At 37.8% G+C, this 13,831-nt stretch overlaps 2 protein-coding genes across 5 annotated transcripts; one reads left to right on the forward strand and one right to left on the reverse strand.

Moving 5' to 3' along the window:
- Nucleotides 1–555: 555 nt before the first annotated feature.
- On the forward strand, nucleotides 556–5,408 carry stmn4l (stathmin-like 4, like). Of its 4 annotated transcripts, none has more exons than XM_084393113.1 (7): nucleotides 556–666; nucleotides 2,173–2,231; nucleotides 2,362–2,457; nucleotides 2,578–2,783; nucleotides 3,336–3,527; nucleotides 4,099–4,116; nucleotides 4,861–5,408. In XM_084393113.1, the coding sequence occupies exons 2-7, from the start codon at nucleotides 2,219–2,221 to the stop codon at nucleotides 4,867–4,869; spliced, it is 534 nt and encodes a 177-aa protein (XP_084249239.1). In that variant the 5' UTR covers nucleotides 556–666; nucleotides 2,173–2,218; the 3' UTR covers nucleotides 4,870–5,408. The 4 variants fall into 4 exon arrangements, with proteins under 4 accessions (XP_084249239.1, XP_084249237.1, XP_084249240.1 ...); XM_084393114.1 differs by lacking the exon at nucleotides 556–666 and adding an exon at nucleotides 1,600–1,742; XM_084393111.1 differs by lacking the exon at nucleotides 4,861–5,408 and having other exon boundaries at nucleotides 4,099–4,792.
- A 95-nt stretch (nucleotides 5,409–5,503) lies between these two features.
- On the reverse strand, nucleotides 5,504–7,028 carry il17a/f1 (interleukin 17a/f1). The gene is made up of 3 exons (XM_084393115.1): nucleotides 6,924–7,028; nucleotides 6,602–6,813; nucleotides 5,504–6,115 (listed from the first exon to the last, which is right to left on the reverse strand). The coding sequence occupies exons 1-3, from the start codon at nucleotides 6,966–6,968 to the stop codon at nucleotides 5,869–5,871; spliced, it is 504 nt and encodes a 167-aa protein (XP_084249241.1). The 5' UTR covers nucleotides 6,969–7,028; the 3' UTR covers nucleotides 5,504–5,868.
- Between the last annotated feature and the right edge of the window lie 6,803 nt (nucleotides 7,029–13,831).

Raw genomic sequence — 13,831 nt, forward strand, 5'->3', positions numbered from 1 at the left:
ACAGATGGGCCATTGACAGACTGTTCAAACAGGCCCGCTCTACCCGCATCCAGACTGGGCATGTTGGCAAGGTTATTTTGTCATAGTCATCCACAAGACTCCAGCCATGAGTGAGTGAGAAGATGACACATAAATCCCAGTCCTCCTCCGTTTTTAGACATGACATTTCGAGCAGCTCCCAAAACCAGACCGAACTGGATTAGCACACGATGCTGCGCGTAATTCAGTTCTAAACTGGAATAACCTAAAAAAGGAAATGCATCTGGGTTTCAAGCCTCACAAATGTAGGATATATACTATTTAATATTCTTTGATAGCTCCAATTTTCAATAACAAAAAACAATACAATTCTGTTTTCTTATTAGATACTACTAATATTACTAAATAGTGCTTCTTCTGCATAAAGCTGCATAATATGCCCTGTCCTTCTCTGAAATCATAACCAGTTTTCAACAAAGAGTTAACCACCCCCTATCTGCACTCCCAGCCATTCCAGCCCATCAGGAGCCTGCATCCCTCTCGACCAATCACGGCGCTTGGAGGTGATGTCATGCTTTATCTAGCAGAGGTGGTGCTGATGCTGCCAGGTTGAGCATCCAAACAGCAGCAGACTGTCAGACTGAACGCAAGGGAAAGACCCTGATAGAAGATAACAGCACGCTGTCGGTGAGTTAATTGTATATCATAACCTGTCATTTGCTGTATTATGCTTTTGCAGGACAAAGGAGGACTGCTGATCTGTTGGACTAACGCGATTGAAGTTTTATTAACTATGGAAACTTCGTTCTGTTTTGTTCCGTTTTACGTAGGGCAGAAAGATTCTTAGATAATGTTGCACTGCAGATTTGCATGCTTGCAAGATTTAGATTTGAGATACGTCGTGTAGCCTGGGTTATTAGACGTATATGTAAATCATAGCCTATATAAGCATGAATTGTTGGGTTTTGCAACTGTTTAGTCTTAATACCACATCAGAAAGCAGTTGTGCTTGAAATCATGTTGGTCTAATGCATAGTGCATTGTGAAAAATAGGAGAGTGCATTGCTTGTTTAAAAAGGGGCAAAGTGTGCATAGGTCTTGCGGTGAGTGTGCTAGTCTGCGCTCTGGGTGGTAATGAGAGGTGAGATTATATGTTGGTGTGCAAAAGGCCACGGCCCCTTTATAGAGCGGCACAACCTCTGCTTTCAAAACACCAAGCGATTATTTCGATCAGAAAGCAGTGGGAGGTTAAGAAAATGACTTGCAGCATGAGCTGCAAACAAATGCATGATGAACTTGTATGTCTCTTGGATTGTGCTCCAAAGCATGTTTTATTTATTACATCAGCTGTGTTGCTGGCATCAATAAAACAGGAGCTGATTTTGGGCTTTGTGTGCATGCGGTGCGACCCTCACGACTTGGGAAAATGATGCACGTTCTCAAAGAATCAACATTTTTTGGCTTTCATGTTAGGAATGGAGTTGAAACGTTTTATAGAATAAGCCCATGCACTGAAAATGTCACAGAGTTGCAAAGGTGTTAGCTGGTGCAGCGATCGTGAAGCGTGGGAATTGAGGGGGCACGGCGAGGGCAGAGGCAGGACGAACGAGAGAGAATGATAGAGAAGGAGCGTAGGCTGAGAGATGATCATCAACCCTGAACAAACCAGATTCATTTACGCGAACGATTGCCATCAAGTACATTACCACTGAGTTTGTTTGTTCCTTGCTTGGTTTTTGTGGATTTGAATAGATTTGTACTTGGTATGCATACTACTTTGTGATTAGATGTAACTGTGAGATTCTCTTACTCTGCAAACAAATCGGTTTCTTTTCCTTTCTTTCTAAATTTTTCGATCTCTAAAACAAGGCATTTACTTGTGAAGCAAAATTGTGTAAGGAATTAAGGCTTGGGAATACATCTTTTAAATATTATTATTATTTGAAACTGTTTTATGCATTAACCAAATGATTTTTTTAGCTATGCTTAAAACAAAAACTTGATGCAAAATGCTTAATCTGACGGAATTTTGCCTTTATTTTTAATTTATTGCTTTATGCTTTATTTATCTAGTATTAACTGGTGATTTGGACTTGTTATTCATAATACCAGACTTTTATATGAGGACAAAGACATATCCATGAGAAGTGATTGACTGGATTCTGATTACATCATCGTTTCTCTCTCCTATAGGACCAGCTGAGTTTGAAACGCCTTCGAGGACTCAGAAGAAGGAAAGATGACTCTTGCAGGTACGTGTACATCCACCTGCTCTTTCACACGTGATCTTGTGAGCGTTTGACCGAGCAGAAGGAATGATGTGTGAGCACATGGCATCAGTGGCATGAGCTCAAAATAACCCGGTCTCTTTCTCCGTTGCAGCATACAGAGAGAAAATGAAGGAGCTCCCTCTAGTGTCTCTCTTCTGCTCCTGCATCCTGCCAGAGCCTCGGGAGAAGCCCACCAAGAAAACACAAGGTACCTTAAAAGCCCCTTTAAAGGTCTCAAATCTAAAATCTTGTGTAATTACTGTTAGTTTAATTTGATCTGAAAATTGTAACATTAGTTACATGAATCATTGTTGATCTTTCGTTTTAGATGTTGTGGACCTCAACCTGTGCATCATTAAAGACATGGAGGTGATCGAGCTAAACAAGCGGACATCGGGACAGGCCTTTGAGGTCATCCTCAGACCACCGTCTTTTGACGGTCAGAGGGAGTTTCATCCCACTTTCCCACCTCGCAGGGACCCTTCGCTGGAGGAGATCCAGAAGAAACTGGATGCAGCTGAGGAGAGAAGAAAGGTGAGGAATATATATCATGATGGAAGATTACGTGTGATTATTGTCGCTTTCACTCGCATATCTATAACGGAGACATAATTTGGTTATATATATGCATCAATTTAAACTTTACATCATTTGCTTTTTTTAAGACAACCTTGGATAGATATTTCAAAGCTGTATATGCTCAGTGGAGTATTATTTATATACTATTATAGTTTTTATTAATATTTTTGAGTTAGCTTTACTTTATATTTTCAGTTTTCATTTTAGTTTTACTTTAAGTAATTTGGATTACTTTTTGTCATCTTAATTTTGTATTCATTTCTATACATATATATTTTTTATTTTTTTTTTTTAAATGTTTATAGCTTTAATGTATTTTCATTTCTGTTTCAGTTTAGCCAAGGCCCGTTTGTCATGTAGGCTATTTGTATTTGATTTGATTTCAGGTTGGTTTCAAATACCGCAAATGATTTTGAATTATTTTCATTTTAGTAAACAATAACAACACTAGATATGTGTATAGTTGAGTCTCATATTGAGTTAGAATCTCCTGCGTTATCTCCACAGTGTCAGGAAGCTGAACTTCTGAAGCACTTGGCTGAGAAGAGAGAACACGAACGAGAAGTGGCCCAGAAAGCCGTAGAGGAACACAACAACTTCATCAAGATGGCCAAAGAAAAACTGGAGCAAAGAATGGAGATCAACAAAGAGAACAGGGAGGCCCACATCGCCGCCATGCTGGAACGTCTTCAGGAGAAGGTACGGTGAATCTCGGCATTTTAACCCAGGTCTATTTAAAGATGCACCACTAGTGGCACAAAAGGGAATTGCAATCTGTTTGTTCAAGTTGCTTTTTTCTAACGGTGTCAGAAATGTAACATCATCATCTCAAAGTGTGTTTGCTGCTACGACCTACGCACACTGACTAGCCAATAAAAACGCTGCATGAAATGGCGTATTGATCAACGCGAAAACTATACTTACCTCAAGCTCCATTTTCCAAGTTGTCCTTTTTCCCTAGCCATGACCGCGTCCATATTCTCCTCTTTCGCTTCCTCCTCTTTTTTCAGCGCACATAAAAACCACAACTGCCAAAGTGCGATTGATATTGTTCTGTTTGTTTACCACTAGCACATGCTGATGACGTTTCATCCTTCTATACTAACTTGCGTCGTCAATAGGTGTTAATTGGGCTTGTTTGGAAATAGGCATTCTTTTTGCAATTCTGTTTGGTGCCACTAGGAAAATCTTCTCAAAGCTTTGACACTTTAGGGTTGAGATTGTTCTATTATTTAATCGTTTTTCTTCCTTTTGTCTTGTATTTTTCCAGGACAAGCATGCTGAGGAGGTGAGGAAAAACAAGGAACACATTGAAGTGGACTGGGATTAGAATCAAGATCATTTCTTGTCCAGATTTTTTAAAGAAATGACAAAACAAGGCCTAGCAGGTCCTAGTCATGCTAAGAAAGGCTGTGCTTCGGAATTGACAGCGATTTGAAGGCTGCGATATTATCTTGCGACATTTGCAGCATTAGATACTATATTCTTGTGTTTGCTGCAGCACAAAACGCAGTATATTGTGGATGTGGAATTGGGCATCAATTGGAAAATGCAAAAAAGTCGTTTTGTTTTGTGGATTTGTTTACCGCCAAACTGTGTAAAATGCACGAGTGATCATCAATCCTTTTAGTCTTTAGTAATAGCTTTGCATGCACTGATAGGATAAAGATAATGAACGAAGAGGCAGATAGAAACTACAGAGTAACCAAGATGTGCATTTGTGTTGTAATGCTGTGAATTAGCTGTTTGTAACATTGTTTGTGTATTTCGAGAGGTGATGTGTACTTAGCACTGTAGTTCTGCTTTGTATTTATGTCTTAGAGTTGGTTTCTCATAGAAGAATCCCCCAAAAAACCAGTAGAATATTTGTTAGTTACCTGACAACGTAGTGTATTCAATGTGTCCGAAATCAAAGTTTTAATGCTTGCATGCCGTGATGCACTTGATAAAACTTGTGAAAAGCCATTTGCTGTGTGAAAGTGTGGTTTTTGTCCTGATATTAATTGCTATATCTCTGAACTTTATGTTCCAGGTGCCTTGAGATCTTCCCACAACACACGCTGATCATATGGGAGAACATTGACCAAAGGACTCACTATCACGCTGAGCTTATTAGCTTGGATCATATGAGATTATGACTCTGAAACCCGATTATATGATATCATTATATCATTGTAAGGTATGATGGCCATGTTGTCAGACGAACGGAACTGGCCGGCCAGCAAAGATCCCGACGGAATCTTTACTACCTTAATCTGAGAAGCGCAGAGAAGTGTTTGTCTCTGTGACGAGCTTGTATGCCAATAGTGCCAAAAAATGAGTGAATGTGAGTGGTAACTTTGTGTGTTTGTGAATATTTGGGTGACGTTTGGACGGTTTCATGTACTTTGCCCATGTGGATGCAGTCAGTTTGTCTTCTGTCCTGTCTTTAAGGCTCTATTTTTGGTAAACTGCTCAAGCTTTTGCCGCTGTACATATGTTCACTTGCCTCATGATCAGCTGGTGTCTGATTTGGCTATATAATTCTGTACAGAAATTGTGATATATTTTAGAAGCAGAGGGAATTAAAGGACTGCTGGTATAGTTTTGTCCTTGTGACTTCATTTGACCTCATTTTTAGATTTTGAATTTTTTTAAACGCTTTTAAAAAAAAACAGCCCATCAGAACAAGCATTGTAGTATTTCTTTCCTCATTTATTGCAATCTTTAAAACAGTCTGGATCAATAAATAAATAGTCATTTTCATACAAAAAAGCCAGTAAAAATAAATAACCTACAGTTGCAAACACGTTTAATGACATCAATAAATTAGATTATTAGACAGATCAAGTCGGTTGAGGGTTTGAATCAGATTTTTCTGGTTCTTCAAAAAATGTTAAATATCAAAATAAAGCAAAAATAAATATCCTATATTTGCGAACACGAACTTATCTGTGGTAACAGAAAAAATTATAAAGTCTTAAGTCATATGCCTTAAGTTTTAGAATAGTAAGAATACCAGTGACATAAGTAGAAAACATCTACAATACGTTAACTCATTTTAAACCTGTTCTACATATGGACGAATGCAGGTGCATCCCACTGCGATGGTTTTGTACTCAAGTCTAAAGGAGTAGTTGTGCTTTTCTCCTCGAATTCTCCTCAAGACCATGATTTGGGTGTAAATAGGTTTGGACTGGTAATCCTGGACCTCTTTCCATCCTGATTTGGTTTCGATCAAACATCCAGTAAGAGAACACTTCGCCTCTGCAATGCTAGAAGGGTACAGGTTCTCGTCATGCGTAAACCTATGAAACAAAATGAATCGTGCAATTTTAGGTCAGCGGGTTGCAACAGTCACAATCTCATTTTAAAAACAACAAAGAAGCTCTTAAAAAGAAACGTTCCAAAAGGGAATGAGGGTTGCAGCAATGCCTTAGAAGAGCCATTTTGGGTTCCCCAAAGAAGCTTTCAATTAAGAGTTCTTAAAAGAACCATTTGTTACCGTCATTTTAATAATCTAAGGTCCAGTTTCACAGACAAGGCTTAGATTAAGCCAGGATTAGGCCTTAGTCCAATTAGGACATTTAAGTAGCTTTTATAAATGCAAGTTGCTTTCAGTTAAAACAGCTCAAACGTGTATTTTAGACTTAAGCCTTGTCTGTGAAACCAGGGGTAAAGAACCTTTTTTAATATAAAGAACCTTTAGTGCAATGGATGTTGAAGGTTCTTCATGGAACCATAGATTCCAATTAGAACCTTTATTTTTAAGGGTATATAGGACAAGGTCTTACGTGTAGGTCCATGGAGAGATGGAGTCATTGTTTATTGATTGGATCGGTTTGGCCGCTTTGAACTCAGAATCCAATATCAACCGGTATGATGATGATGATGGATCCGATTCTTCTGATGACCTGTGGTGGCCGTTTCCTTTCTTCTGAGGATGTTTTGAAGGTGCCGCCTCAGCTCCAAATGATATCAAAACGATCGCCATCAAACAAGCCACCTGTGAAACACACACACACACTGTCATTTTACACTCATTTTTGTGACTTCAGCAGCAAAAACATCAGTAACAGTTAGCAGGCCATCTTCTAACATTTCTGCAATACTCACCACGAGGAACTGGATGTTTAACGCTGATGACATTGTTGCATTCATTTTTGTCTCAAGATTTCGACCTTTTCTTTTCAGATGTCTTCTGTCAATCTTAAGTCTAGCTGTTCTAGATTTGCAGTGGTAAATGCAGTTTATATAGAGAGGCCTTGGTGCATTCGCAGCAGTGTAGGTGCATTTCCTTCCCTTTGATCTATGTCGTCATATTTTATGCGTCAGCATAACCACTTTGAGTATTGTGACTCTACAATCAAATATCACAATGCTTTTCTTTTGACAAATGTTACAAAAAATGCATTTAAACAATATGATGCACTTATAAACTTCACAATTTTGTTTTATTATGTAAGAAACAATGTAAGCACTTGCTTCTGGAAATCACTTTTCTGAGCCATTTTTTGCTCTTACTTTTCAACTAACTGGACCCGAAGTTAATTTTAGAGGACGTATTAAGTCACTGATGTCATAGCAGAACTATTGATATGTTCTAACGTTTGAACCCCATTGACATTCATTGGGAAAAAAGATCTTCTTTTATGATCCACAAAAGAAAAAAGGACATAAATGTTTGAAATATGATGCATTTTTCCAATTAATTTGAACCAACTGGTGAATTTTTGTGGATGTATGGAGTTATTGAGTCCAAAATCTTTTTTTTTTTTTTTTTGACTTAATTGTGAACTCATCTTTGTATTGCAAAATAAATGTCATTTGGTTTGTTATTTTGTTATATAATGCAATGAAATTCATAGATTTTTTTTTTTTTTTTTTTTTTGGACTGAAGTGTCTAAATACATTTGTGGCCACATATAATTGTGTTTAGTGCACCTTAGCAACCAAGTAAATAACATAACCTACTTTCTCTGACAGATGTGTCACATTTATTCAGATCAGGAGGTATATATTAGTATGCTGAATTAAACTCTTGCTGCATGATTCTGACCGCCATATTTCAGCCCCCACGTTGCCTTTTTTTAATGCTAGTGACCTCAATTGACATAGTTTGCAAACGGAGACTTCCGCTCCAGTGTCTGTAATGGCTTGCATTTCACCGATGCACAATTTCCCACCGGTGCTGGTTTACGACTGCGTCAGATGCGGTGCAATTGCGGTTCCTACTCTGAAATTTCGAAGGATTTGGTGGGGGGAGATAGGGACCACATTTTCATGTGACTCAGAATTGATGCACTTGACAGTAACACAATAAATGTAATCTCCCAACAGTATGACAGCGCTAACTCCATGCATTTCAACTGTCAGTTTTCAATGTTCTTTTTGTTAGCATAAATATTGTTTACAGTTCATAAGCCTTTATTCAGTATATCATTTTGGGATTTTAAAGGGACAATTCAAAAAAAGTCATGCCGTTTCAAACACAAAAGTATTGACCCCATTGATCCTTCTTTTACCTTCCACTAAAGGAAAAAGATCATACTGGTTTGAAACTTCATTCCCTTTAAAAAATACTTCTGCATGTTCATCATCTTAGGCCGTTTAACCGTTGGAAATGTGACGCAGGCCTCTGACCTACTTCTTGGATTTCTCCTACTTTCAAACTCATGAAAGGGATTTCAGGTCAACATCTAGGAACGGGGGCTTTCATAGTGACCCAAATTTGGAGATTCTTTAAAAGAGCTGAATCACTAACCCCAGTTTACACGCAACATATCGGCTACTTCATTTTCACAGTTTCATCACTTCATCAATATTCCTACTCTGGATTTTTTACTATTGAAGGCATATTGTGAATATTTCTATTAGGGTTCATATTATGAATAATCTTTTACATTTTTGAGTTAGTGTTGCCATTAGTTATGATGAATATTACACTGCAGAAAAGGATTTTGCACCTACATGTCAACTAACTCTCAATAGAGGACTGTCTGCTTAATATCTGCTAACACTTTACTTTGATGCTCCCCAACGGACATTCAACTGCCTATAAGTAACTTTACCAGTACATGTCAACTTATTGTACTCACCCTAACCCTACCTGTCTTCTAAGTATACTTAATACTAAGAATACTACAAAGTATTTATTTATTTTCCATACTATGGAAGTCAATGGCTACCGTCAAATGTTTGGTTACTCATATTCTTCAAAATATCTTCTTTTGTGTTCAGCAGAAGAAATAAAAACATACATGTTTGGTTTAACTTGTGGGTGATTAAATGATGACAGAATTTTCATTTTTGGGTGAACTATCCCTTTAAATCAAAATACGTTTACTTGAGAAGCAAAACAACTTCAGTCTTGTTCACTGAAAGATTTACTAAAAGTTTGTGTTTAAAACAAGTTAAAACTGCACTGGCAGATGTTTTAAGAATATACTCACATTTTAGACAAAGGATTAATCACAAAGAGTGTGAATTAATTATATATTTTTAAATTTGGGTGCACCTAAAGTTTCATATTTCTTTGACTTTGAACAGTGATTAAGTGATTAACTAAATTGCATAAACAGATCTAAGGCTCTTTTTTTTCAAGAGCAATTTGTTATATCATCATTTGTAGTCACAGTGGTAATGCTCTTGGATTTATTCTGCCCACTCAGTGAGCGGAAATCAAATAATATATTTTATTGTGGTGAAATTACACAATCAGTGGCCAACTGATACTGTCATGAAAAGGATCATTACAGGATGCTATATTTCCTTTCATTAAAAGAAAAAAATGAGGTCAGTGATTTGCTGAGTAGCTTCCGCTCGTTGTGTGAATGCTATGTCATCAATCATAAAAACCACACAGAGAGGATTCCCGCATTGGGTGCTGCCACATCAAAGAAGAATAGGCACAACTGTAGCACAACTTTGGGTTTAGACACAGGGCACCCATGATAAACCTGCCTATTAATGGACAAAACATACCGACTAGTTGGAAACTTTGCAAAATGTTGCTTTATAATTGTTGTTTGTTTTTGATTGCTTAGGCGCTCTAAGCGATGTCACGCGTTTTTTAGGCCAAAACTTTTTTTGTCACATACAGCAAACATCTCCTCACTATCCGCTAGCTGCCCGTCCCCTGAACACACTGTAAAAAAACGCGGTCTCTGTAGACAGCCCAGGCTCCACAAACGGCAAGAAAAACAAACTGGCCCAGCCTGGACCACGAAACAGAACAAACAGTGTTCCAGCCAATAACCGACAAGAATGATTTGGGGGTGGGGGTTGGGGGGTTAGTGCACGTGCACATGAAGGGGGGTGTGGGGAGTGGAGGAGAGAGAAGCATGAAGAGGGAAGTTAGCTAGAGGAGAGATGTCCTAGACAACGACAACGTTAAAAATGTATATTCTTGAGAATTTAGATATGGCCGACACACGACCAAAGAGACGACGTTCCGATGAACAAATAACAAAGAAGAGGGAAAAGGAGAAGGAATGCACGAAGTCCCGAATTTACATCGGAAAAGCGTTCAAAAGGTGGCGAGAACTCCGTCGGGAGAAGAGCTTCCGAAATTCAGTTTGGTTTTTCTAAATGGTTCATGACTGTTTATGGAAGCACGGAAGAGAGGGGGAGGGGACGGGATGAGGAGGAGGGAGGGTCGAGCTAGCCTCCGTTTTGTTTGACAATACTTTGAACGTCAACAAGAAGTGACTTCACCCAACATCGCTTAGAGCACCTTTAATTTTTCGAAACAAAAAAACAAACAAATCTATGCATTTTGGTCTTAAGGCATACTTGTCCAAATGAACTCATATTACACAGATAATAAACGAAAAAGAAAGAAGCAAACGAATTCGGAATTCTGACCAAAAAAGGAGCTGTCTTTGCAACCAAAAGTGAACGGTTATGTGGGTGGTGAAAATAGGCCTTACTTTGCACTGAGACACCGCACAGAGACACTTATCAGTGAAATCAATCTATCAAGAACACTTCTCACTTTGATGCTTGGATAATCTCCCATGCATCAGTAAACTAACCCACCACAGCATCTATGTGAGAATAAGCGTGATGTAACGTTTTGTAATGGTTTCGGCACAGCGGAATTTCCCTAAAGAGTCTTGAGATGGCAAATGGCTTGATGAGGGTCCATCGCAATAGATAATCAACTTTCGTTATTTAAATTTGACATGTTATTGATAAAAAGTGCACTGCTTCATTTTTTCCTGCTTATTCATACAATTACAAATATTTGCTTAAGTTACAAAGAATGTACTGGTACACTGGCACATTCATTCATACATAGATACCTGAATTGTTAAACAGGTACTGATCTGAATCAAATGAGAGTAATGTAAAGTGAGTAAAAGTAATTATAACAAACCATAGCATTGACATGTCAGTAAAACTTAATGTCGACGACGAGGTCTTTCTTGTGGAGTTGGTTCCCAAGGTGGTCTAGCTCTCTTAAAATACCGTTTTAAGCTGTTTTGCGGGTGCAAACCAACTAGACATTGCTGGGATAAAAGCATCCAAAAGGTATTATAGGCTAGTCTTCTCAGCAACGGCATGCTTTGTCAATACATTAGAAAGCAGGAAATACATGTTCATTTTCTGTCTGGTAGATGTTTATTTTTACAGAAACTGGACATTTCATTCATATATCCATCAAGAAAAATTGTTATTAATCCATTTGGCACATTAGGATGACTAGAAATCCTTCATCACAATTATGCTTTTCAGTTGCTTTTCATTAAATTATACCAAACATTATTCATTCTTAGTCAATAAAAAGTTCAATGGAGTTCTATTTACAAGCTGTTTAAGTCATAAGATTTAATTAAAATTAAAAATGACTTAAAATAAAATAAATTAATTAAAACTAAATCCATTCAATTATCCCATGAAGGTTCTATAAGTACCTGACTGAACCCTTATAGTGCCAAAAACCTCACTGATAACAACATTCATTGTTCATTCAAGACCAGGATAAAAAGTGGCAATCACAAAGATTTTTTTTTTTCATGCACTCTGCAGGGTGTTCAATAAAAGTTTCCCAATATTTCTCCAAGCATAAAACTTAAACAGACCAGATATGACCAAATAATTTCCGAAACAAGACTAAAAAGATAAAACAGGATCGAAAATCTTGATAACTCACCCTAAAAGCCGGATTTTTATGATTCATCATTTTTTTCCCAACCAAAATTCGGTGAAATAATTCTGCAACCTTGCCAACGCAGACCGATCTTTACTCCGTAGATCAGATTACTGGCAAAGAGTGTTAAAATGTAGGTCTAAACATTACCCCCACCTATCAATTGATCTGATGAACGAATCCAGGTCAGAGGTAGGCCATATTATCTATGCAATCACGATCAAGCATTGCATAAATAGATGAAGTGAACAAGAAACATTTTCACTGAAGACGAGAATAAGAAGAGGGCATTAAAGATGTTTCTGAGCTTCTTCAACGCTAAATACATGGTGAGACGACCGATATTTAGAGTCTATTAGCTAGCCTAATGCTAACACGATTGGCTTGATTACAATGTTTGCTTCACTAAAGATTCATCTTAAAACTTTTTAGATTAAGTTAAATGTAATATGTTGTGACAAAAAGAGACCTAAACTCAGAAATGATTTGAGCCTTTGCTGTTAACAGCAAATTGTCTTCATGGATGAATTCTAATGAAATATAATAGCAGATAATGATCTTTCTCTCAGGTTTTACTCTGTGCACTGGCAAGCCTCACGTTTGCCAAACAAAAGCCGAATCAAATATGTGACACTGGTTTGACGATTTCCGATGACTTCTATGGCTCTCCTTCAGATGACAAGGGAAATGGCAACATCCACAGCCACTCACTATCTGCATGGACCTGGATGTGAGTCACAGAATCAAATGATACTTTCTCCAAATTCATAAGTGAATCAAAAATGATTTAGAGTTACAGAATGATGTAGATCTGTCTGGTTTACCCTGTTGAGAAAACAGCTAAAAAAAACAGCCTAAGGTGTTTGACTGGTCTTAGCTGGTTTAAGCTGGATGTAACTGGTTTAAGATGCTCAAGCTGGTCTCCCAGTCTGGCCTAACTGGTGTTCAATTGGTTTTAGCTGGTTGGACAACTGATCTCCCAGCCTGGCTATCTAAAAACGTGTCAAACCACTCTAAAACCAAGCTGCTAAACCAGCTATGACCCGACTGAAAGACCAGCTAGACCAGCTATGGCTGATATTTGCTGGGGGGTTTTTCTTTTCTTTTCTTTTTTTCAGCAGTGTAACGTTTAATGTCAATGAAAACAATTAGCAATTCTTGGCATACAAAAAGTTCCATGGAAAAGTTCCATTTCCATGTTTGGCAGGTTAACATTAAGCTAGCTCTCATAGCAACTATGCTAAAGTGAAAGCATTTTAAGGTACAGGAGGTCATGCATGTGATGTCGATGTGAAACATCAAGTAAATCAGGTGTTGGTTAGGTCTGTGGGTTTTGTCTCACTGAAATAACCACCTTCGTTTTCTCTGTTTTTAGACAAAATATTTCACAAGACAGAATACCACAGGTCATCTTTGAAGCCCAGTGCAAATCAGAATATTGCACCTTTCCTACTGGTGTGGAAGAGAGACTGAACTCTGTACCCATATATCAGGACATCCTGGTGCTGAAAATGGATTCAAAGAACAAGAAGTGCTTCAGGGCAACTTTTGAGAGAGTTATAGTCGGCTGTACATGTGTATGGGCCAAAACTTCCTAAAATGACTTGCATGTTTCCATGTTAGAATTTATTTATTTGTTCCAATGAAACTGCGACTTCTGCATTTTAATGGATTTAAATTTATTTTGTAGACAAAATAGTTTCTGATTTTTTTATTTTATATTTACATGTATTCATTTAACAGACACGTACAGTATGTGACACTTATATTAAACAGTTGTATTTGACAAATTAACAATAAAATGTATGCATCATAAAACACCAATCTATCACTGGTCTGATCTTTGCACTCTCTGTTACAAAACTGATGT

This window comes from Rutilus rutilus (genome assembly GCF_951802725.1).
Source record: "Rutilus rutilus genome assembly, chromosome: 21".
Classification (NCBI taxonomy): domain Eukaryota; kingdom Metazoa; phylum Chordata; class Actinopteri; order Cypriniformes; family Leuciscidae; genus Rutilus; species Rutilus rutilus.